The 27,280-nt window shown below is 40.6% G+C and overlaps 1 protein-coding gene across 1 annotated transcript in view; it reads right to left on the bottom strand.

The window, feature by feature from the left end:
* Positions 1-27,280, bottom strand: part of LOC121292488 (tau-tubulin kinase 2-like) — a 296,782-nt gene that overhangs the window by 64,599 nt on the left and 204,903 nt on the right. The window contains exons 8-11 of the mRNA XM_041214491.1: positions 26,531-26,623; positions 20,875-21,000; positions 16,971-17,128; positions 9,345-9,576 (exon numbers count right to left, since the gene is read on the bottom strand). Of these exons, the coding sequence (XP_041070425.1) occupies positions 9,345-9,576; positions 16,971-17,128; positions 20,875-21,000; positions 26,531-26,623 (609 nt within the window). The remainder of the gene's footprint in view (positions 1-9,344; positions 9,577-16,970; positions 17,129-20,874; positions 21,001-26,530; positions 26,624-27,280) is intronic.

The raw sequence follows: 27,280 nt of genomic DNA, 5'->3' as shown, positions 1-27,280 counted from the left end.
TGCCCTGTAGCTCCTTCCCTTCCCTCAATCCTATCTGGTCCCTTCCCCAGTGGAGCCCTTGCCCTTCAGCACAGTAAAAGCCACCCCTGTCTTAACCTTGCTGTGGTACCTGTGGAGACCAGTTGAGACCCCACCGAAACCAAAGCAGTGCAGCCTGCGAAGCCTGGCGCTGCACAATGCAAGGAATGCAAACTCACCTCAGAGTCTATAGCAAAGTGCAGGTCACCAGCTGCACATCGTTTAAATCTTGTTGTGAAACATGTCGCAGTAACTGCACGCTGACGTTGGCTCTTAATCCAGCGTAACGGGGTGATTCCAGTGAGCAGCTGTCATAATGAGATGCTGATTTATGCTAATGACGTTCACAACATTCGGTGGTGGGAAACATGGCTGAAGCGCACAAGTGCTTCCTTGTTTTACGTTGCTGGAAATCCCGTTTTGGGACTTCTTGCGTGATTTAGCACTCACACCTGCCATGATGCTATCCGCGATCGGGAGCAGAAAATCCCAGCCAATGTGTCAAATTCCATGGTACTTAGAATTTTGCGAGTACACTAGGGGCTGAATTCCATGAAGCAGCTTTGAAGAGTAATGATGTGAGAAGGAAATAAACACCGCCAATTCTAGATTAGGGGGGCTGAAGACTGGGTTTGGAAAATTATTCAGGGAAAGGGACTATGTGGATAGTTCATTTAGAGAGCTGGCACTGTTGTGATGGACTGCCACATGGCTGTAAATTCAATGACCTTGGATCTTTCATTGCTTACATTTATTAAGGACACATTGGGTTTAACTAACTTGCTTGAGTTTTTTTGTTGAGGGTAACAGAGAGGATCGATGAGATTAATGCTGTTGATGTGGTGTCTCTTGTTCTTCCTTTGTAGCAAAGATGACCATGGTCATCATCTGGAGTGTGTGGTAGAGATCCAGTGGGCATGTTAGGTAACTGCAAAGGCCAATCTACACCCAAAAGGTTTTGCTGCAAATAGGACAGGATACCACAGAAAGTTGGATAAGTTGCTGGCTTGGGATTCTTCTTCCTGCATTTTCTCTCTGTCTCTGATACACATTTACTTCTGAAGGAGGCCGCACCATTTTTTATTTGGTTGCACCAAGTGCAGTGATCCTGGGCGAGCTTCTCCCAGGGTTCAAAATTAATATCAAAATTCCTAAGTGAAGCCTTCAGGGTGCCTTTGTAGCACTTCCTTTGATCACCATGACAGCGTATCCCAGATTTGAGATCTGCATAGAAGGTTCCCTTTAGTAAGCAAGTGTCAGGCATTTTGGCTGCATGACCAGCCCAACTCAGCTGTGACCGTATCAATACAGGGTGGATGCTTGGCATGCCAGCTTGGATGAGCACCTCAGTGTCTGGTGTTGCGTCCTGTCATCTGATCTTCAGAAACTTCCGAAGGCAGCTCAACTATGTGGCTGAGCTTCTTGGCACGACACTGGTAAGCAGTCCAAGTTTCACATGCATAGAGCAAAATGGGCAGGAGTATTGCTGTATAGACTTTCCTCCTGTAATCTAAGGCTATCCTCCTCACTATTTACCGCCCCACCAATTTTCGTGTCATCCACGAACTTACTGATCAACCCTCCTACATTCAAGTCTAAGTCATTTATATATACCATAAACAGCAAGGGACGCAACACCGATCCCTGTGGAACTCCACTGGACACAGGCATCCAGTCACAAAAACACGCCTCGACCATCACCCTCTGCTTCCTGCCACTCAGCCAATTCTGGATCCAATTTACCAAATTGCCTTGGATCCCATGGGCTCTTACCTTTGTTATCAGTCTCCCATGCCTATTAAAAGCCTTGCTGAAGTCCAAGTAGACTATGTCAAATGCATTGTCCTCATCTACACACCTGGTCACCTCTTCAAAAAATTCAGTCAAATTGGTCAGACATGACCTCCCCTTAACAAAACCATACTGACTGTCCTTGATTAATCCCTGCCTCTCCAAGTGTAGATTGTTTCCAATAGTTTCCCCACCACTGAGGTTAGACTGACTGGCCTGTAGTTCTCTGGTTTATCCCTTCATCTCTTCTTGAACAACGATACCACATTGGCTGTCCTCCAGTCCTCTGGCACTCTCCTGTGGCCAGAGAGGTATTGAAAATTATTGCCTGCACCCCTGCCATCTCCTCCCTTGCCTCACTCAACAGATTGGGATACATTTCATCCGGGCCTGGATATTTATCTACTTTTAAGCTTACCAGGCCACTTGGAACCTCCTCCTTTTCGATGCTAAGGTCTTTAATTGTATCAGAGTCCTTCTGTCCGATTTCCATGCCCATATCGTCCCTCTCATTTGTGAACACCGACACAAAGTATTCATTTAGAACCCTACCTATGTCTTCCGGCTCCACACACAAATTACCACTGCGGTCCTTAATGGGCCCTACTCTTTCCCTAGTTATCCTCTTACTCTTAATGTACTTGTAAAATAATTTTGGATTTTCCCTTATTTTACCTGCCAATGTTTTTTCATGCCCCCTTTTTGCTCTCCTAATATCCTTTTAAAGTTTCCCCCTACACATTCTATACTCCTCCAGGGCTTCCTCTGTTTTGAGCCCTCAGTATCTGCCATAAGCCTCCCTTTTTCTCTTTATCCAATCCTGTATATCACTTGACATCCAGGGTTCCCTGGATTTGTCGGTCCCACCCTTTATCGTTACTGGAATATGTTAGCCCTTTACTCTCCCTATTTCCTTCTTGAATGAGTCCCACTGCTTTGATGTAGATTTACTTAAAAGTAGCTGCTCCCAGTCCACTCTGGCCAAATCATATCTGATTTTATTAAAATCGGCCATCCCCCAATTTAGAACTCTGATTTATGGCCCATCCTTGTCCTTTTCCATAACAACTATGAATCTAATGGAATTATGATTACTCTCTGCAAAATGCTCCCCCACTGTTACCTCCACCACTTGCCCTAAAATTAAAGAACAAAGAAAAGTACAGCATAGGAACAGGCCCTTCAGCCCTCCAAGCCTGCGCCGATCATATTGCCCGTCAACTAAAACATTTTGCACTTCCAGGGTCCACATCCCTCTATTCCCATCCTATTCATGTGTTTGTCAAGCTGCCTCTTAAACACCACTATCGAACCTGCTTCCACCACCTCCTCTGGCAGCGAATTCCAGACACTCACTACCCTCTGCGTAAAAAACTTACCCTGCACATCTCCTCTATAGTTTTCTCCTCTCACCTTAAATCTAGGTCCCCTAGTAATTGACTCTTCCACCCTGGGAAAAAGCTTCTGACTATCTACTCTGTCCATGCCATTCATAATTTTGTAAATTTCTGTCAAGTCGCCCCTCAATCTCCGTTGCTCTAGTGAGAACAATCTGAGTTTCTCCAACATCTCCTCATAGCTAATAACCTCCAGACCAGGCAGCATCCAGGTAAACCTCCTCTGCATCCTCTCCAATGCCTCCATATCCTTCTGGTAATGTGGCGACCAGAATTGCACGCAATATTCCAAGTGTGGCATAACCAAGGTTCTATATAGCTGCAGCATGACTTTTATAATCAATAAGCTTTTCTAATCAATACCCCTGCCAATGAAGGCAAGCATGCCATATGCCTTCCTGACTACCTTATCCACCTGCGTTGCCACTTTCAGTGACCTGTGGACCTGTACACCCAGATCCCTCTGCTCACCAATGCACTTAAGGGTTCTGCCATTTACTGTATAATTCCTGCCTGTATTAGACCTTCCAAAATGCATTACCTTGCATTTGTCCGGATTAAACTCCATCTGCCATTTCTCCGCCCAAGTCTCCAACCGATCTATTTCCCATTGTATCTTTTGACAATCCTCTTCACTATCTGCAACTCCTCCAACTTTAGTGTCGTCTGCAAACTTACTAATTAGCTCAGTTACATTTTCCTCCAAATCATTTACGTATACTACAAACAGCAAAGGTCCCACTGATCCCTGCGGAACACCACTAGTCACAGCTCTCCATTCAGAAAAGCACCCTTCCACTGCTACGCTCTGTCTTCTATGACCAAGCCAATTCTGTATCCATCTTGCCAGCTCACCTCTGATCACGTGCAACTTCACTTTCTATACCAGTCTGCCATGAGGGACCTTGTCAAAGGCCTTACTGAAATCCATGTAGATAACATCCACTGCCCTTCCATCGTCGATCATCTTTGTCACTTCCTCGAAAAACTCGATCAAGTTAGTGAGACACGACCTCCCCTTCACAAAACCATGCTGCCTCTCACTAATATGCCCATTTGCTTCCAAATGGTAGTAAATCCTGTCATAAAGAATCTTCTTCAATAATTTCCCTACCACTGACATAAGGCTCACTGGCCTGTAATTTCCTGGATTATCCATGCTACCCTTCTTAAACAATGGAACAACATTGGCCATTCTCCAGTCCTCTGGGCCTCACTCATAGCCAGCGACGATACAAAGATTTCTGTCAAGGCCCCAGCAATCTCCTCCCTTGGTACTCTGGGGTAGATCCCATCTGGCCATGGGGATTTATCCACCTTAATATTCTTCAAGAGGCCTAACACCTCCTCTTTTTTGATCTCAACATGGTCCAGGCTATTTACACACTCTTCCCTAGATAAATCGACTGCTGAATACTGATGGAGAAGTATTCATTTAATATCTCTCCCATTTCTTCTGGCTTCACACACAGATTCCCACCTCTGTCCCTGAGTGGGCCTACCCTTTCCCTGGCTACTCTCTTGCTTTTTACATATGTGGGATTTTCCTTAATCCTGGTTGCCAGTGACTTTTCATGACCTCTTTTAGTCCTTTAAGTCTAGGACTGCCCCCTCTCTTGTAGGACCTTCTACGTACTGGCTTAAAAAGCTCTCCTGGTTGTATTTTAAGAATTCTGCTCCCTCTAAACCTATCACACTATGACTAACCCAGTTAATGTTGGGGAAGTTGAAATCCCCCACTATTACTACCTTCTTATTTTTACACTTCTCTGAAATTTGCCTACATATCTGCTCTTCTATTTCTATCTGACTGTTTGGGGGGCTATAGTACACTCCCAGCAATGTGATTGCTCTTTTTTCGTTTTTCAGTTCTACCCATATGGCTTCATTTGAGAAGCCTAAGATGTCATCCCTCTTTATTGCTGCAATTCATTCCTTGATCAATATTGCGATACCCCCTCCTCTTTTACCTCCTTCCCTGTCTCACCTGAAGCCCCAAATCCTGGAATATTGAGCTGCCAATCATGCCCCTCTCTCAACCATGTCTCTGTGACAGCAATGATATCATACTTAATTTGTGCCCTCAACTCATCTGCCTTACTTGTTAGACGCCTTGCACTAAAATAAATACCGTCCAACCTTGCCAAACTCCTTTGTGCTTTAACTGGCCTATAATTTCTTTGCCTTTCAGGCTCACTTGCTCTCTCTTCTAAATTTGGATGTGCTGAATCTCCTCTCAGGATCCCACCCCCCTGCCAAGTTAGTTTAAATTCTCCACAACAACACTAGCAAACTTCTCTGTAAGGATGTTGGTCCCATTCCGGTTCAGGTGCAAGCCGTCCGCCTTGTACAGGTCCCACCGCCCCCAGAAATAGTCCCAATGTCCCAGAAATCTAAAGCCCTCCCTCCTGCACCATCTCTCCAGCCGCGCATTCATCTGGACTATAACCTACTATTTCTATACTCACTAGCATGTGGCACTGGAAGTAATCCAGAGATTACTACCTTTGAGGTCCTGTTTTTTAATCTGTTTCCTAGCTCCCTAAATTCTGCTTGCAGGACCTCCTCCCTCTTTCTACCTATGACGTTGGTACCAATATGTACCACGATCTCTGTCTGTTTGCCCTTCCCCTTTAGAATTCCCTGCAGCCGTCCAGTGACATCTTTGACCCTGGCACCAGGGAGGCAACATACCATCCTGGAGTCATGTCTACGGCAACCGAAATGCCTGTTTGTTCCCCTTACTCTCGAGTCTCCTACCACTATTGTTCTTCCCCTCTTTTTCTCGCCCCACAACCCGTGCAGTTGAGCCACTCTCAGTGCCATGGGCGTGGCTGCACTTCCCAGATGAACCGTCACTCTCACCATTTTCCAACACAGAAAAACGGTTCTCAAACGAGATGCACCCTGGGGATTTCCTGACTACCTGCCTGACACCTTTCCTATGACTGATGGTCACACATTCCCTCTCTGTCTGCACTTCCGTAAGCTGTGGGGTGACCACATCTAAAAACATGCTATCCACGAAACTCTCAGCCTTGCGGATGCACCTCAGTGCCTCCAGCTGCTGCTCAAGCTCCGAAATTCAGAGCAAATGGTTAGGATCTGGAATGCACTTCCTAAGATCGTGGTGGAGGGAGGTTCAATAGAGGCATTCAGATTATAATTGGGAAAGGTAGAATGTACAGGACCATGAGGTGGGAAAGTGGCACGAGGTGAACTGCTTCTTCAGAGAGCCAGCACAGACATAAAAGGCAGAATGGCTTCCTTTTGTCTGTAACCATTCTATGCTTCTACACCAAAATTTAAAGTTTCATTATCCAGTACTGAAATCTTTGATCTTGACTTGCCCAAGTTTCCAAAAATATAAATTTATCGAAAATTAGGTTGTGCATCAGAATTAATTAAAATAAAGATCTGCATTCATATAGTGCATTTCACAATATCAGGATGTTCCAGAGCATTGTACAGCCAATTAAGTACTTTTGAAATATTGCTACTATTGTGATGTAAAAAAATATGGCTGCCAATTTGGAGACAGCCAGGCCCCTTAAACATTAATCACGGCCAGATAATCTGCTTTAGTGGTACTGGTAGAAGGATAAATATTGGCGAGGACGCTGGGGAGAATTCCTGGCTCTTATTTGAATAGTGCCATAAGATCTTTTACGTCCACTTGAGGGCAAACGGGACCTCACTTTAAAGTGTTAACTGAAAGACTGCACCTCCAATACTGTAGCACTCCTTCAGTACTGCTCTGGATTATCCTAGATTATGGGCTCAAGTCTTTGTAGTGGGAATTGAATCCACAACCTTCTGGGTCAGTGGGCAAAATGTTACCACTAAACCAAGGCTGACACCCCACAATAAAAACACAATTACAACTCCTCAATCACCATAAACCCTGATAATATATTGTACGTTACACAGCATTAATCAATGTACCCTGTAATTTATCACAAGCAAAGTCATGGAAGATCCACTAGTAATGGATCATTTATCATCTTGGCCTTAAGGGTGGTTATGTTAGGGCAAGGTACTGACCAAGGATGATTAAATAGGATGATATATTAGATAGTATGGTTCTTATTGCAATTGGCTTCAGTTGCCTCCCACAGACATCTCTGGGATGTCACTAAAGCATTAATATTTCTTACAGAAATATTGAATCCAGTTCTCCTAGACAAGTCAGGCAGCTGCTTCTTAAAAAGCCTACTGAAAGCAGATATAAGAGTTACTCAAATGATTTTCAAAATAGACAACAATTTCCATGGAAAATAATGGAGACTAATCTTAATACACAGGGTAATTAACAGTTCAATTCTAGTTTGATCAGTACCTAGAAACAAATGACCAATTATTTTGCAATAAGTATGATCAACAATCTAGGTATGGTTCTTCTGGAGCTCTACATGGTACAACTGGGTCAGAGTTGGTAATTAGCTTCAGAAAATTGTTAGTGATTGCAGATCTTTAGAGATTTCTATATTTAATAAGAACAGCCAAGTCCAATACAAATATAAATAGGAACATGAAAACCATCACGTACAAAAATAGTGTAATGTGTAACAAGTGGCCCTTGATGTTATTTGGTCCTTTGCTCTGTCTTTTCCACTTTTTTCCCACCTGATGCCTGTTTTTGTTTCCAGCTCTATGTCCTGTTATCTCCCCTTCCTACTTCTACCTCCTATATGAAGGTAAGAGTTAGGCAACAGCACTGTGGTGGATTAACTGCTATTTTATCACTACAGCTTAGTAAAGCAATAGCTTTATTATGCTGGATTCTAGGCAAAGCCCTATTTTTGAACTTATTGATCTCTTATCATGACTAGATTCATAAAAAAAACAAATCTTTTAATCTAACAAGTGATGTGTGAAGCAGGGGACTTAAAAGAGGGGGAAGAATTGGCAACTCCTTGTCCAAATTCATCATGAGCACTTAAAGTATATAGATAAAAACAAAATGAAGAAGAGTCATACGGACTCGAAACATTAACTCTATCTTCCTCTCCACAGCTGCTGTCAGACCTGCTGAGTTTTTCCAGCGATTTTTGTTTTTGTTAAAGATATATAGACTTTAGCTATATGTATCATTTCTGCAGATCTGTCAACCTATTTGCATAAAACATTGCTTACTGGGATTTTTATAAAAAGGCAACAAAACCCAACCACATATTAAATAAAAAAATGCCAAAACATTTAGGCAACAGGCTTTTGGAACAATTTTCCCAATTTTACCTCCTGCTGCAATGGGATTGACTGCAGTTGGTTTTGAAAATGTCTGGGCTAGAGGTGGAATAAGTAAGTTCAAAAATCAAAATTTAGGATTTGAGATTTATAATGTTTTAAAATATATTCAAAACCAGGCTTTTATGTCTTAACTCAGGGACAAAGTCATTATCGTTCTTCTTAGTTTTGAAGTGCTGATAAGGATAAGAAATTCTTAAAAACCATCCATTTTTACATCATATTCACATCCAAATGCCAATGGTTGAAAGGCAAAATCTCAGATTACTGGCTTTTGTTTTAGTTTTCTTAACTACTTCAGCAAATTAATGGCCTTAAACTTTATTATATATAATATGTATTAATACATAAAAGTAGATGTTGAGGGACAAACTGCTGATATGTGGACAGTTGACGTGGACATAATAGCTCTAGGCCAACATTTGGTTGTATACTAGTGGCAAAGACATAATAGCATCATCAATCTCCAGATCAGTAAAATAATCCAAATCCAATCATTATCTTATTCACAATTTTGCATAATTTATATAACAAGGTTTTTTTCAATGCTTGCCTTTGAAAATAGCTAGCACACATCAATATCTGTACAAAATATGTTTACTAATGAAATGGTTGCTGGTGACCTAAAGGACAGAATCTTCGAGCGTAACATAATATAAATATAACAAGTTAATAATATAAATCTAATAATATAATAATTTCTTATTATTATAACTCTCTACCATTGAAGGAAAAAATACAAGGCTATAATAGGGTCAATTCCATACAAGAACATAGTTTTGCTTATCATTTTCATAAAGATGGCCAGCAAGAATATAACTCAAATATTATGGTCTCTATTATAACCTATAAACTCTACCACCCTCATTTAAGATACTAAACCCAATTTACCTTACAGCCAGCCATCTTCATTTTGTTCCTGTTGATGTCCATTTCTTCCCAAACATCTTTCTCTCCAATATAAGGAGCTTGAGCATTATGGGATTCTTGCATTTCTGCCATCCTTTCGGGGCAAATGATGCCTGGAATAACATTCTCACCATCACTGAGCTGTTCATCCTGCAGTACCTCATCAGTGTTTTCTTTCATCAGATCTCCTGGCACCAGTGATGCATTAGCAATTCTGCCAAAACACAAGTGGGCAAGACACTTCATACAGTCCACTTTTCCAAGGGAGGAAAAAAAGTAATTTCCTAGATTAATTGAAGGATGTTTCTTGATTACACACTCGTCTGACTGACAGAGAGGCGGGTTAATGTTGTTATGATCTGGAATGCACTGTCTTTAGGGTGGTGGAAGCAGATTTAATATTTCATGAGGCAATTGGATATATAATTGAATAGGAAAAAAATTCAGGGATATGAGGAAAGAGGAGGAGAATGGGCCTAATCAGATAGTTCTTTCAAAAAATCAGTAGGCACAATAGCTGAATTACCTCCTTCTGTGCTGTAAAGTTCTAGATCCTCTCTTAAAAAGCTGTCTTGTGAAAAAGCAAGTTATAGCAATAAATGCATGTTTCTATTATGGAGTGAGATACTGCAATGTATGTGGTATGGCAAAATCCTATGTCAGTTGTTTGAATAAAATGTGCTTTCCAAAACACAACCCAAGGATGCTATGTTCTTGCAATCAATCCTAGTGATCCATGTAACTCAGTTATTGTCATTACTTTAGTGACATTTCCTCATTGGTGGAAGACGATTGCCTCAGCTGTCTTGTTATTTATAAACTACATAGCATATGAACAGATAATGACACTGCTAATGGACAGCTAATTCTCTTTAACTGGTTCATTCTCAAGGATCCTGAGGATGGCTGCGTGATTGCACAGCTGAGGTTCACCTCTACATTCATTGGCTGTTCAGGCAATGTTCCACTCAATGTCAATTTTGGATCAAGAGCCATTAAAGCACTAAGATTCTGAGCAGCACATTGGGGAGGAGGCAGCTGAGCAGCTATTTTATTGTCTATGTTAAGTGCCAATGAGTACTAAGTAGTGCAGTACATTTGTGGATCAAGGAAGCTGGGAATACATTGGAGATCAATCTTTTGATATGCTGATCAGTTTGTTAAAAAAAGAGATCAATTACATCAGATTATTTATACGTAAAGAATCGTGCAGTGGAGCACTCTCTCTGATAGCTAAGAAAGGTATTCTTCCTAAGAAATGGTCAGTTGACCATAATGTACCACATTTTCCTCTTGTTGGAAAGTAACTGAAAGCAGGTAAACTTAATGGGGAAATTATATGATCACTTTTCCTGTTTAGAACAAGTTATCAACAAGAAACCAACAAAATCTAATGCTTTGCTTATTCAAAGGGCTAGCTAGAATCTTTGTGTAAGACTTTTCAAACAGCCAACAAAACTATTAGGTTTTAAGCCTCTTCAGTTGCATAGCAGTTTAACAGATTCTGCTACACAGTGGCAGGATTATGCCTGCAATTTCTCGAATTGCGATAACTATTGGGAGGAAGACTGGCCAGGAACGAGGTTGTGAAACATTTAAGAGGCATGTTGTGCATTTCTTAACGGTTGCAGCAAAAGTCAGTGATTGAGGCTTGGGACCAAAGCACTTAATTACTAAGAACTGTGCATTGTGTAAGGTAATTTTATGAAGAAGGGAGTTGATGTGGGGGAGGGATGGGGAAGAAAAAAATTATAACTAAAGTCAGAGAAGCATTTTGTTTTTACTACAAAAAATTACTTAAGTTTTTCTTAGTTCTGCAAAACTTGTGTGGTTTAATTCAGAACTATATTCCCACACTGTAGTATCCAGTGTATGTTCAAGAAAACTGAAGAATGTACAGAAAGCTATTTTTCATTGTGTTTCTCTTTGGTAAGGCTGGGATTTTAGATGCTAACAATAGTTGCTCTCAAGTTTAAAACTTTGTTATGTAAAAGTTGTTTCATCAAAGTGCTTCTTCTCTATTGTTTCAATGTAAATACTACTATACACGTGAGAAAATACAATGATCTGATTTGACCAAGATGAACCACTTGTGTCTAGTTTCCTTCCTGACTACATGTTAAGACAGTTTAAAATATTTATTTAACCAACTACATCTGAATTTTCAGAGTGGGTTTAACAGTAGTTTGAGGTGATTCTAATGAGTTAACACCCTTCATGAGTGAAGCTTTTAGATAACCTAATGCAGTCCAGTAACTAAATGTTTCATGAGACAAATCCAGCTGAAAACAATCTTAAAATAATGGAATCATAGAGCTGAACAGCACATTCATGAGCAATGTCTATCTGGAATTCTCACGTTGGAGCCTTTTCTTAGAAGCCCAAATAATCCAAATCACTCCAGCAATGTAGGAATGCTAACAACAGGCATGTCCTGCAGGTTGTCTAGGCAGCAACTCAACCTTGCAAACTCCATTCTATGTAGGCAGGGCACAGTTTAGTCCCAGGACCAACTACCGAATTATCTAATCCTTGAACAGTTTGCCCTACCTTGCATGATCCTGCCTGATTTCAAAAACCTTCTCTATGATTGTACCTTTGGGCTTTCATCCTAATTCTCCCTATTTTTAAAATTTTTCAACATATGGGCAGCAGACAATGCTTATTTTCCTCCTTAATATAAAGCTGACATCTACCCACAATTGATTACTTAGAAATACAGGCAATTGTTGCCAACACGTGCACAATCATTTTAATAATCCAAAATTGGCCAGCTATCCTTCCCTAACTACCATGACAAATTGTAATGACTTCACAAAATAGTATATCCTGATATTCATTCTGATTTACAGACAGATGTTTATGTCTTCCCAATAGTTTTATGGTCACAATTACTGACACTAACTTATTCATTTTTTTTAAATTCCAGATTTTATTTAACTGTGGTGGGATTTGAACTCTTGTCTCTGGATCATTAGTCCAAGCCTTTGGATTACTAGTCCAATAACATAACCACTATACTACCACATCCTACAAGATAAATATCCCATTTATATTAGCTTTGTTTAAAAATATTGCAAAGAATAAAATTAAGACAGAACTACTCCAAGGCTCTTCAGGTAGGACTCCCATCCTCTGTAAACTTCAGCTCATCCAAAACACTTGCTCATATCCTATTCCAATGTCTTGCCATTCCTTCATCCCCATCCTTCTTTGTTTCAGTGCGTATCTTACCCCTACACCTTTTAGAAGCATCTTTGGATATTCAGTAATATATAAATGCAAATTGTTGCAGTATATGGATTTTAAAAAAGTGTTTTGTAATCTGCATAATTCCCTCTCCCTTAGGTTTCCTAATGTGCCATGTTATTTCCTGAATAGGAGACAGCAAATGATCTACTCAATGACTGACAATACAACTCTTTCATCAGTTGCTGTGATGTTCAGGGAAGACAAAGTCGCAACAGTCAAAGGTAATGGAATAAAGTGCTGTATGTCTTTAGCAAGGTTTGGAACGGCAGGGATGGCTTAATTTGGAAGTCAATGTGTAAGTATTGGAATGGAATCTTCTTACATTAAGTCCGTGTATGGGCATGTGATATTTTGCCCCAACTATGCTCAGGGTCTTATTCTATGTACTCTTTCATACTTTTTTCTATTTAACAAATGAAATAAGATGAACCTTATTAAATTTGTTAATGGTAAACATTTTATTTTGAAAGTTACACCAGCTGTTCTGTAACATCCCATTTCAAATTAGGTATTCCCACCAGGGAATATATTTCATCAGGGTTCCAATGTGATTCGTTTACTTAAAGTTTCACGTCAGTTTTCCTAATTCTGAATATTAAAGCAAGTTCGACTAGCCCCCAGTCCACAGTGAAGCCTGTCTGTGCAGATCCCATATACTCTGTCTCAGTTTCTTTCTCTCTGTTGCTTTCTCTCTGTAATAGAAAAATAAAAAATTCTTTAATGTTTAAAAACTTTTTATTTTCCTTTTTTTAATTGACTCTGGCTCTTTCAATCTCCCAATTCTAAGTCTTTCCTCCTCCTCTGCTCCATTCCCCATATCCTTCTGTCTAACGCTTCTTCACTTGCAGTCATCTTTTATTCCTATCTGTTGCCTATCTAGAGGCTCTGCAACAACTTCATCCCAAGAACATACAAAAACTGACAACAAGCCACTTCAGGAGGTATTAGAGAAGATGAAGAAATGCTTGGCCACAGAGGTAGGTTTTAAAAAGCATCTTAAATGAGGAGGAGGAAAGAGAGGTGGAGAGATCTGGGAGAGAATTCCAGAGTTTAAAGCTTAACAGTTGAAGGCATGACTGCCACTAATGGAACAATTAAAATTGGGGATGAAAAAACAGCTGGATTTGGAAGAATGAAGAGATCTTGGGAGAGGTGAAGGGCTGGAGGACATTGCAGAGATAAGGAGGGGTAAAGCCTTGGAAGGATTAAAAAACAAGTATAAAAATTTTTTAAATCTAAGCACCACAAGCAGGGGTGATGGGTGATAAGTCAGCAAGCAGGGGTGATGGGTGGATGGAACTTTGAGAGAGTTAAATTACAGGCAGCAAAGTTTTGGACAAGCTCAATATTATGGAGGGTGTAAAGTAACAGTTTGGCCGGGAGAGCATTGGAGTCACTGATTTTGTCATTCCCCAGTCACCATATCCTAAAGCCCTCAATCATCATGTTTGCCCTCCAACAACATCACTGCAATCTATGTGAATGCAGACAGCTGTGTCTGCTAGGACATCAAAATAAAATTGCTGTTACCTCAACCATTATTACAGTAACTTATAATGAATTTTTCATGTTAATGATGTTAGCAGTTACTAGCAGCAATTCACAAACATGTTACCCAGAAAGAAAACCCAATCAAACTTGGAAATGAAGGGTATCAATAAAAGTTGTCTGAACTGGTCTTGTACACCTTAAAATGGAACTCCACTATTACTGGTACCAGTCTTACTGATCTTTTTTACTGGGATTGGGCAATTTTGAATCGTTTTTTTCCTTCTGGGTAATACTGATTTTAATGATTTAAGTTTTTAGGCCAATTGACTTGTGAAACTGAAAAATGAAGTAGAAGTCCCAAGGTGCAGAACATCATTGAGCCAGGCCCCCAAGATGCAGAACACATTGTTAACCACTTGCTTCATTCTGCAGAGTAGTCAATTTTCAAATGGGGTCTGCAGCAAGGTGAGTTAGATGGAATCTGACACCACTCCAAGGGACAGTTCCCAAAACTGTAAATGTTCCTTTTGTCTTTTTGTGTTTTTGAAGGAAAGTATACATCTGGAAGTTTTGCAAGTATTTTATTCAGTTCTTCCGAGGCCATCAAGATGGGCACTGGAGACTACATGGATCTGGGTACAGCTTATGTTGCCAACTGATCCAGGTTCCATATCATCTAAAGAATTACTGGAGCAGGGAATGGTACAATGTTATTTTCACATTGAGATAATGTAGGTGAAGTTTCATAAACTATTGTTATCTGTAGTGTCTCTTATTACTGTTCATGGTTACTTTCAATAACCTTATTCCATCGTTTATAGCCTAAGCCATGGTTTGATAGCATCTATTCCACTGCTTTTCCCAAGGCTAGTAAATCCCAAGAGGACTTGCACCATATCCAGGAAGCTAAATAAAGCACTGTGGTCATCTGTTCCACCGCTATTTAACACTACAAACACCAGGGAGCAGCAGCTTATTTAAGGAACAGTCTTTGCTGTGAAGCATGAAAGAATAGGAGTAAAACTCAAAAATGTAACTAAGTCTATAAGTAAGGCATTGCTAAGCTTTGGTCTTAAAAAGTGTAGATTGTAGGAAGAAGAGAATACATGAGAAGGTAAGGAATTCCACAATTTTGACTCTGGGAAGGAACGGGTAGAGATGGAACAAAAAGAATCAGCAAGGAAAAGCATATAGGACCTACAAGTTCTTTAAATAAATATAGATAAATAAAGAAATTAAGAAACAAGGAGGAACCCTTTAAAGCTTAACTAAAATTACCATGTTTCTAAAATTTACTTGGAAGATAAATACTCTGTGGTATTAAACTTAGAGTTGCTGCCACCTGTTATAAAAGCTGGGCTTTTGTCTTCCTTTAAGTACAGATTTTTTTTTTTTAATGTGTGCGGCTACAGGCGTATAACGTTAACTTGTTCTCGAAATAACTGGTGTTAAGATGGATGTGGTCCTTCCTCAATAAACTGAGTAAAATGGTGGGATGATCAACCATTCACCTGTATGTAGCAAGATTCTTCGCTCCTTAGAGACCAGCTGGAATGCAGAAAATTTGTCCTAGGGCTAAATAGATTACACATGGTTAAAGCATGGGCCAATTACAAATGGAGTCTCATCAAGAGATTCTATGCAAATGATTTACTGTTGTGGCATTGACCCATGCTTTATTTAGGGGCACTTTGACTAGGACAAAGCTTCAGACTTTGCTCAATGGTATTTGTTAGGTGCTCACATTCAGAGCTTTCATTTTTGGAATTTGCACTTAATTTAATGGGCATCAATATCACCTACCCTTGTATTGGGAAACTGAAGTAAAAAAAAAAGTCTTACTGATTACTGGGTTGTTAGAAATAAGGGACACTCAAATTCTGTTGACTTATTTCATCTTTATTCTTTTCTGAATGTTTATACTATCATAATTTGTGTGTTTTACTACATTTGCGCAAATTTATTAATTTTAATTGCAAAGACTGACCTGTGAGATTAGTTACCAACTTCCACAGTAAAATCGAGCAAGTGGTAGGCATCTCATGCAGTCTCTTTGTGATATCCCGCCATAAAAAGGACATTAATCATGTGACATGCCATCCCACTCACAATATACAGGCTCCAGTTTATAGAAGATTTGGTTTGCTTATGAAACAGCCTGCCTGCAAATATATATTAATGCTGCTGGGAGACAGCCCAAATCCTACAACCACCGACTGACTGATTTTTTTTTATTATTCGCTTATTGGATGTGGGCATCGCTGCCTTGGCCAGCATTTATTGCCCATCCTTAACTGCCCTTGTTCAGAGGGCATTTAAGAGTCAACCACATTGCTGTAGGTCTGGAGTCACAAGTAGGCCAGACCAGGTAAGGACAGCAGATTTCCTTCCCTAATGGACATTAGTGAACCAGATGGGTTTTTTTGCGACAATCGGTAATGGTTTCATGGTCAGCATCAGGCTTTTAATACCAGATTTTTATTGAATTCAAATTTCACCATCTGCCAGGTCCCCAGAGCATTAACCTGGGTCTCTGAAATATTAGTCCAGTGACAATGCCACCGCCTCCCCACTATGATCACTAAAACAGTTACATCAATCTTCCTTTCCCCCCCCCCCAGCTATTCCAAATATCATTCTGCAATTGCATCCCAAGTATTAGATCACTTATGGGTCTTTCACAAGTATAGCTGGAATTAACGCACACTGGTGAACTGGCCTTCTCTCGACTGATCCATGACGCCACTTTGAGCATTGCCTGAATCGTCAGAGTTGGGAACACTATTACTTTGTGAAATATTTCTCCTATGGATTCAAAGTATCAACTGAAGCCTTAGGACAATCTTCTAACGGTGCCCTACTCACCCAAGAGCAGCAGGTGTCTGCCGTGTATGTAGCTGAGGAGTGGTGGAGGTGGTTATCATGGTAAGTGATCCATCCGTCCCAGTTTTCTCCCAGTCGAAAGGGTCACTGTCAACAACCCCGTGTGCTTTAATGCTGCTGTCAAATACGGACATCAACAACTGCAAAATAAAGGGAAATAAAGGCAGACCAGAATTAACTAAGTTAAAACAGTGGAGTAATGGGCCAGGTATGCTGAATGGGATAGTTAGAGAGAAAATAAGGTGATACATAGCTTGCAGTGATTACAAGCAGGGTCTTCAACAGGCACTCCTGCAATAAAGCCCATGTGATTTTTAATGGTTTTTGGAGTACCCAAGATGAGAATGTCGCCTTGAAATCAATTATTATGATAATGCGGAATTTGTGACAGATTTTACGGTTTTGTATCTTTGCAAGATACACATTTTAGAATGAATGACCAACATACCATTTCACTGCAAAATTAACAGCCACTGAGGAATTATTGATGAATCACAGTTGAATAGCAGCCAACAATTGGCCAAGAGGAAATAGTTTCTATTTCTTCTCAGGACTATACTTACATGGTTTTGAATTCAGCCATATTTTCAAATACTAAAAAAATGATAGGTCTACAATCTTACCAAACCACTAACTAAAATAGCAAAACAACCCAGAGAGGACCAACATAACTGATAACTGGGAAGAAACAGTAAAAGATGTTTGTTGAATCTTGAGTTTGCATCCTCCTGCAGTGTTGTATCACTTTCAATATTTCACAAGTTATATTTTATTTGATGAGATGAAATGAAAAATAATTCTAATTTATTTTGTAGAGCAGGTTTTCCTTGCTGTATTTGCATGGAGTAGCATATTTGTTTATATACCATCATTTCACTACTTCTGTAACAAGGTTACACTTTTACAATTAAATCTTAATTATGTAAATAAAAATGTAAATAAAAATTAGTAGTTAGCTTGCAAGTTTTGTCATGCGTTGAAATAATAGCAACCCAAACTGTAGGAGCTTGGTCAGTCTTACTAGGTTCTAGGGAATCATGCTTTTTTGTGTTCCATAATCATTGGGATTGTCCGTTACTTTATCATCCCGCAACCTGCCTTCTCTAGAGACCCAGGACCTGTATAATAGCTTAATTCTTTTCTATGACCTTAAAAATAATTTTCCCCAACTTCTTAGCGATCAAACAAAAATGTTTCCAAAGGTGTAAGGGAGGCTGTTTGCAGAATGGTGCAGGTACTACAAAAAGGAAGGAAATCTTATTTCCTTCATCAATCAGACATCTTAGACATAATGCAAGAGGCATAAAAGAATTCAGGGGGAGGGAAGGCCTAGCTGGTCCCAATCTTTGCTGCTCTGTTCCTGTTCCCAATGTTAACATGAACAAATAAGACATTAGGCAATTTATAGGTGGATTTATAGAGGTACAAGCCATTGGCCTTGAACTAGGAATGTTTTCCTAAGATCACTCAATCCAACAAGCCCTTATGATCTAAACTGCCTGCAAAACTAAATTCAAGAGGGATGGGGGAGGCTAGTACTGACCTGAAGGACCCAACTCAGTGTCTTCGGCTTTTATTTAGGTCCACCTTTTTGTTAATTCTAGAGTGGAGAATCTAAGCGAGATTTGGTGGATTGTAAAATGGAGTAGACACAGTTTGAGCAATTCTCATGTCAATCTGCAACAGAAAATGGACGAACACATTTCTTGCACTATTTGATAATCAGCAGGAGTAGCCATCTCTCCCGACCTAAAGATCCTAATAAGAGCACTCCTTGTAATGGATTTAAATACAGAATGACAAATCTGCCACCTTCTTAATTATGATTTAATTGCTAATATTGTTTTGTTATGTATTCTCCTTTGTTTGATCACCTACCTGGCCAACAGAACACCTGGGTACATCCCCTGCCACCAGATTGTTGAGAGCATGAAGAAACAGCTTATATAGTACACTTTATTTTGAATTGGGCCTGGGTCTGAACAAGAAAATAAAGAATCCACTGAGGATACTGGATCTCAATCAGGCATCCGCAATCGCAGTAGAGATCAAGGTGGTGCACCCGAGGTTCCCATCTTGTGTTCTGTTGTGCCTTCATTCTAGAGACTGGGTGCCTGAGCTCTCTAATGCAGCAACACTGTCAGAATACCTTCACTTCCAAGTCATATAAAATCATGACAATATTTCTTCCCCAATACTGGGTTGATTTATCCCTACATAATGGGAACACCATCACCACAAGGACTGGTGTAAGATTCAAAGGGAATCCCTACCACAATCTTCTAAGGGTTGCTAGGGGTGAACAATAAATACCAGCTATGCTTACACGACCAGCTATATCCTAAATATAGTTTTGGTTTTATAAAACAAATAAGACAAACCTATATTTTGAGCTATCTTTTTGTGCAATATGATCCCCATTGGATATGGGCCAAGTACTGGTAAATGGGATTAGGTAGGTCAGGTGTTTCTCATGTGTCGGTGCAGACTTGATGGGCCGAAGAGCCTCTTCTGCTCTGTGATTCTGTGCGTGATATCCTGAGAACTTCAGGAGTTTCTTTTTTTTAAAGAACAGTCCTGTTGAAGATACAAGGTCACAGCATTTCAACAGAGACTTTGAGAACAATAGGTTCCAGACAGGCAGTTTGTTTGGAAGATAGATTTTTAAGCACTGGGCAGAAGGCCAGTGGAATGGGCAACCAGCCCATCAACTGGTGCTGATAGGAGTTTTGGTCCATCTTCTGGTCTTCTCATTACGCCTCTGACAAATGGTTGCCCCACTGCAGCCAAGGCAGCACACAGATCCGGTGGTTCAGGTAGTAGGTGTGGGAGACAGTATTGATGGTGGTGTGAAAAATGACTTTGTCCAGTTGTGTCTCAAAATGACAATCTGGGTCATCCATCAGCCACAAAAAACAGGTGATTCAGCTGCCCTTTCAAGAGTCCTTTCAAGATGGCACTGGCCAGATTGGGAGCAGGAACAGAGCAGAATGTTGCACTCCCCTGATTTTCAGGTTGCTACCATGTCATTTCCGCTCAATAGAGCCAGTGAAAATCTCTCCGGAGAGTCTTAGAATTGTAGCAACAAGCCAGTGCCTAAACAGCCTGCAAGCAACAAATGAAACATAAGATGAAACAGGTAAGATAGATAAAAGGATAACTATACTTCCCTCTACAAATACTTGCTAAAAACAGCAAGGCTTGGCCTTGGAAGCGGGAAAGGAATACTGAGAACTTAAAAATTCTGTCAAACCTAGATACAAGTGCACAAAAATGTCAGATAGGGAAAAAAAGTTGGTCCATTTCGTCTGTCCCTGAGTAAAAGCTATCGTACAGGCCTGAATGTTTATACAGGACAGGTGATCCTGATGTGGTCAGAACAAAAACACACTTGATTCTTCAGGTCCAAGATTTGTTAGGTTCCTACAGCGTATGAGGAATGACTGAATGAATGACAAAGAACAATAAGTAAACCAAACTTTAATAGCTCAGTGGTGCAGCTTGCAAGTGTACAAGCACATTTCACCCCAAAGTGGTGAGATAGAACATCATATTTCCAATTATTCATTATGGGGGCGGGGTGGAATTTCCACATGTTACGAATGGCAAAATTGTAACAGTGGCTTTCATGAATGGGTTTGCAGGTTCATAATATATGGCATATATAGGAAGTTTCCCCACGGAGAGTTCCTAATCTCAGCTGGACTCAGGAGGAGGCAAGGATCTTTACTACATGAAAATAAATACTGGAGGCCACAGGAAGCTTTTGTTACTCTTACAGTATCTTCCAGCAACTAGGTGAAGAAAGGCAGAGATTTTGCAGAGATTCTGTGCATGGAACTATGATGGGTCTGTTTAAGATTCTCACTCACACTTAGTAATTTACCTGGTAATCTGGTTTGGTGAAATAATCTAAACAAAGAACATGCTCCAGAAATAAAGCGAACTCTTGGGGGAGGTGCTTCAACATAAGGCGGTGATCATATTTTTCTTTTATCAAGCCTACTTGTTCCTGTAAACACAGAACAGAAAAAACAGACACAGATTTAATCCATATACATCCAATTAGCAACACTGAGGTCTTAAGTTTCAGCTCCAGTCAGTTTACTACATCAACTAATTATAGATGACTTTATATAGCCTACTTTATAACTCAAGACTCAGCAACAAGAAAACCTTAAACCTTAAATATTACTCATGTTCTTTTGTTTTATAATGTTAGCCACTGGCTCTTTTATTTAGTTTCTTTCCAGAAAAGGTGTGACCTGTGGTCCTCTGGGTAACACTCGTGCTTCCCATTCAGGAGTCTGTGGGTTCAAGCTCCACTTCAGCAACTTGAGGTCTCTGGGCCGATGTTCCCAAGTCAGTACTGAGGGAGCGCTGCACTATCTGAGGTGCTGTTTTTCAAATGATACTTCTAACTGAGTCTGTCTGCTCCAAGAGTGGCTGGGAAGTGGGTGGCAGGTGAAGGATCTCATGACACTTTTGGCAAAAGAGTAGTGGAATTTTCTCCCCTGAGCCCTGGCCAATAATTATCACTCAACCATCAACACTTAAATGGTTTAACTGATCAAAGTCACATCGCTGTTTGTGAGAACTTGATGTGTGCAAATTAGCTTCCATACTTCCATATAACAACCAATGTTCTCCCAAAATTGCGAGGTGCGCATCAATTGGGAATATGTTGCACAGGGAATAAACAGACTGCACGCATGCAACATTCCCTTAGGATGCACACATGCAGGTTAATCTTGAAGGGATTGTACATTGCAACAAGCTGACCATTCACAGCAAACAGAAATAAGAGGGAATGTTGATTACAACAGTAACTATACTTTAAAAGGTACTTCATTTTCTGTCAAACACTTTGGGCATCTTGAGGCAATGTAAGGTGCTGCTTTAAATGAAAGTCTTTCCTGCTTTCCATTAAATACCTCTCATATAAATTATCAATCTTTTCCTTGTTTAAAAGGTTTAGCTTCTAATTCATAATTGATTTTCTTTTTCTATCTAAACTAGATATTGCTTCTTTTATAGTTCAATGGTCTACTGTAGTCTCCTTTATTGCCCTTCTCTGAATGCTTTCCATTGCATGAGCATCTTTTTGTTAAATACAGCATATAGGAATCATACACCCTACTTGGCCCGATCAAGGCTTTATCATGATAAATTCTGATTTGTTTTACCGTCTTTCAGGAGGTAGCAATTACCTTGAAATTGCTTTGGGTGAGAAGACAAGAACACAAATAGTAAAAATACTCTCATAACAACATTTGTATAGAGACTTTTTGTGTCTGCTGTTTTCCCTACTCAGGCAGCCCTTTTCTCCATTCCCTCCAATTGAAGGAGCCCCTTAAATATATTGGGGGTGACAAAATTGCAAAAACTATATTCCCTCTTTTGCCTGCTCTGATGGCACCAGCGTTATAGCTTGGCAGACAACAAATTCTTTACTTGCCTTATTAATGTAGTACCACAAGGAAATCCAAAGCAAGCTAATGGCAAAACCTTCCTTACTTTTTGAAGGAGACATTGAGTTTTTGTAAAACAGAAAATACATAAAAATACAAGTTTGATCCATGTAATTTTTCAACTAATTATCTCTCTTGGGTTCATGGTTTCTCACCCTTAAATTCAAGCAGCAAAACATTCTGTGGAATCCCAGGCCCTCATACTGACACACTATTTCCTTCAAGCTTCATCTCAATGCTCATTCGTCAATGCTATGTACTTAAACCACTCAATAAGACCATGAGTTCTAGATTCTCATCACACTCCATGTAAAAGAAAACTCCTAAATTCCATACTTCATCTGTTGTTGAGCCCTTGTTCTGGGCTTACCCAAAAGTGCAAACAGTTTTTCCACATCACTCTTGTGAACCTTCTCTCATTTTTAAACACCTCTATCAGACCTCATCTTCATTTTCTATTTTCTAGAGAAAAGATTCTCATTTTGCTCAATCTTTCCTACCAGTTGCATCTTCTCAATTCTGGTTCACACCTTGAAAATGTTTTTATGTACATTTGCCTGTGGCTTCATTATTTTTGGTAGTAAGGACGCCAGATCTGCACACAGTACTCAAGTCTGATCCAAACAAGGCCCTATGAAAAAAAATTAACACTACAATTTGTGCAATTGTCAGTATTGTAAACAATGCTTGACTGCTTCAAGCAGATCTTGATTTGCTGAGGAATTGAGCTCATGACTAGCAAAGAACGTTTTAAGTTAGAAAAGTGCAGTGTTATGCATATAGGTAGGGCAAATGCTGAACTTACATACACCATACCGAAAAAACATTAAAACGGGTGGAGAATGAAAGAGGTCTGGGTGTTCTAGTGTGTAGATCTTTCATGGAAATGCCATGAAGCGGCTGCTAGAGCAAAAAGGAGGTGTATTTATTGGATAATTGACAACAAGACAAAGCATCCAGGACTGTCACTGACCTCATCTCCTCTGGAGATCTTCCCTCCGCAGCTTCCAACCTCATAGTCTGCCAACCTCGGATAGCCTGCTTCTATCTCCTACCCAAAATACACAAACAGGACCGTCCCGGTAGACCGATCGTGTCAGCCTGTTCCTGCCCCACGGAACTCATTTCTTGCTATCTTGACTCCATTCTCTCTCCCCCTGTCCAGTATCTTCCCACCTACATCCGTGATTTCTCTCACGCCTTATATCATATCAACAATTTCCATTTCCATGGCCCCAACCGCCTCCTCTTCACCATGGATGTCCAATCCTTCTACACCTCCATCCCCACCGGGATGGCCTGGGGGCTTTCCGCTTCTTCCTCGAACTGAGGCCCAAACAATCCCAATCCACCACCATTCTCCTCCGTCTGGCTGAACTTATTCTCTCACTGAACAAATTCTCCTTAAACTCGTCTCACTTCCTTCAAATAAAAGGTCTGGCTATGGTCACCCGCATGGGCCCCAGTTATGCTTGTCTCTTTATGGGTTACGTGGAACATTCCTTGTTCCAGTCCTACTCAGGCCCCGTCCCACAACTCTTTCTCCAATAAGTCGAAGACTGCTTTGGTGCCGCTTCATGCTCTTGTCTGGACCTGGAAAAATTTATTAATTTTGCTTCCAATTTCCACCCCTCCATCACTCTCACGTGGTCCATCACTGACACTTCCCTTCCCTTCCTTGACCTCTCAGTCTCAATTTCTGGTGATAGACTGTTCACCAATATTCATTAGAAGCCTACCAACTCCCACAGCTACCTCGACTACAGCTCCTCACACCCCGCTTCCTATAAGGACTCCATCCTATTCTCTCAGTTCCTTCGCCTCCGTCGCATCTATTCTGATGATGGCACTTTCAAAAACAGTTCCTCTGACATGTCTTCCTTCTTCCTTAAGCGAGGTTTTCCACCCACGGTGGTTTACAGGGCCCTCAACTGTGTCCGGCCCATCTCCCGCGCATCCGCCCTCACACCATCTTCTCCCTCCCAGAACCATGATAGGGTCCCCCTTGTCCTCACTTATCACCCCACCAGCCTCCGCATTCAAAGGATCATGCTCCGCCCGCCATTTCCGCCAACTCCAGCATGATGCCACCACCAAACACATCTTCCCTTCAACATCCCTGGCGGCATTTCGCAGGGATCGTTCCCTCCGGGACACCCTGGCCCACTCCTCCATCACCCCCTACACCTCAAACCCCTCCCACAGCACCTTCCATGCAACCACAGAAAGTGCAACACCTGCCCCTTTACTTCCCCCCTCCTCACCGTTTAAGGGCCCAAACACTCCTTTCAAGTGAAGCAGCACTTCACTTCCACTTCCCTCAATATAGTCTACTGCATTCGCTGCTCCCAATGTGGTTTCCTCTGCATTGGAGAGACCAAATGCAGACTGGGCGACCGCTTTGCAGAACACCTTTGGTCTGTCCGCAAACATGACCCAGACCTCCCTGTCGCTTGCCATTTCAATACTCCACCCTGCTCTCATGCCCACATGTTCGTCCTTGGCCTGCTGCAATGTTCCAGTGAAGCTCAATACAAACTGGAGGAACAGCACCTCATCTTCTGACTAGGCACTTAACAGCCTTCCAGACTGAATATTGAGTTCAACAATTTTAGATCATGAACTCTCTCCTCCTTCCCCACCTCCTTTCCGATCCCCCTTTTTCCAATAATTTATATATACTTTTCTTTTCCCACCTATTTCCATTATTTTTAAATGTATTTCCATCCATTGTTTCATCTCTACCTTTTAGCCTATTTCGATTCCCCCCCACCCCACCCCCACTAGGGCTACCTGTCCCTTGCTCGTCCTGCTTTCCCTTAATGTCCCCATTAGCACATTTCTTAGCTAATATCACCACCTTCAACTCCTCTTTGTCCCTTTGTCTATGACATCTTTTGGCAATCTCTACCTATCACTGGCCCTCCATCCAGTTCTACCTGGGTGGACCCCTTAAATCAGCTTATATTTCACCTCTTTTCTATTTTTCCTTAGTTCAGACGGAAGAGTCATTTGGACTCAAAACATTAACTGCATTCCTCTCTGCAGATGCTGTCAGACCTGCTGAGTTTTTCCAGGTATTTTTGTTTTTGTTGAAGCATATTTTTTGGTTCACCGTCCAGACCCAGAGAATCTATGCTAATTCCCAGTTCCTTTTCCTAAGCAACAAATAAAACTCCCTTATTAAATGTCACCCCAACCTTCTTGATCCTGAAGCTCATAGTGCTTCAAATTTATTTCCCACTCAGTCTTTCTTTAGCCAGCTTTAATTGAATCCTGTTATATTTGCCATTTCTCTATCATCAATTCAAACTCATCCATTTTATTCCTGATGCTCCTGGCAATTTAGCTCATTTTTTGTATTCATATTACTCCTCTCTTATTAGCCCAGTTATATTCCCTTTTCCATGTGGGATTTTGAAAGCAGGTAACTAAAACACCATTCATGTAGGCAATATATTTGAGTCTGATTTTAAAACAAGGTAAAACCCATTGTGCTTCACTAATAGAAAACGTTCATAGCTGAGATAAGAAGAGTAAAACCCTTTTATTTTAAGTGGTTCAGCTAGTTTATACGGTGTCTGGCTGATCTATACAGACCAGAAAGGGCTAGGTTTAGCCTCCAGTCTGTGCTCACTTAGCTAATTCAGCTAGGTAGTATTTTGGATGCTATCGCCAGCTGCACTTTATAATTTATCCACGTCCTCAGAATTTCTTGAGAATTGCAAAAGAAGGGATTGTATATATGAATACCAGCAGGTGCTGTTAATTCTGGACTTTTAACTTCAACCTCAGTCTCATGAATGTTTAATTGCACTTCATTAATACAGATGGCTTTTAATGATGAAAAGCATTGTGTTATGCAGACATACAAGCCCTGCAGTCAAGATATCAGACCAACTGCACAAAGGACCCCATTCTCAATAAGACCAACATCTGCTGACATTGCACTGTGCTTTTACTTCCATTCCAGTTGCTGTGTAGGTAGTTAACTGAATGGAAGTCACTGTAATCTTTCAGTAGTACAGTGAATTCTGCGTTTGTGCTTCAGTTTATTGTTTTTATAAATACCTTGTCCTTTATCTTCCTCCATGGTAGCTGCCCAACGACAAACTCCACCAACATGTAAAACAAGGACCAAAGGTCATCATGTCGGCCCATTTCCTGTTTTAAAAAAAAACTATAAGCATGAGGAATACAAATGCCGTCAGAAAGCTGGATAGAGAGAACAATGTTGACTTTTTTTTTCGTAATGGTCTCAGCTCAATCAGCAATGAAATCTATTAACAAAGTTACCTCATTCACCCTTGAAAAATTCACTGAATATCATCACACTGAGATCTGTAATGTGTTTAAGTGTTTATAAAACAGCCATTCTGTGATAAGGACTTCCTCAGCTTAATAAAATAAATTTAAAAGTGGCCTCCGACATATCAATTGTGCTGCGAATTTTCTCCTTGAAAAGGAATTGTGTACTACTGTCAAATTAGTTGTGGCAATATGACAATTCTTCCAATAGCAAACATTAAAAAGAAAATGCTGGCTAGTCCTGTCAGTCTGTAGAGCTGCAGCTGCACCTTTTACTCTCCCATAGCATCTTCCCCTAAAGCCCTGACTCAGTTGCCATGGAAGCATGTTGCATTGGGATAAATATATAATTGTATCTGGTACTGTATGATGGAACAGATGGACCTGTGGGACAAGCGTCATTAAGGGTGGGCTACAATAATTTCTTTAAATTGAATTAAAACTTTTAAAGCATAAATTAGCAGTGCAGACACAGTTACACAATTTAATTAAAACAAATTCATTCATTTCGCT

Source organism: Carcharodon carcharias, chromosome 20 (assembly GCF_017639515.1).
Source record: "Carcharodon carcharias isolate sCarCar2 chromosome 20, sCarCar2.pri, whole genome shotgun sequence".
Lineage (NCBI taxonomy): Eukaryota > Metazoa > Chordata > Chondrichthyes > Lamniformes > Lamnidae > Carcharodon > Carcharodon carcharias.
Note: the sequence above shows the minus strand (reverse complement) of the source record. Positions and strands in the feature narration are given on the sequence as shown.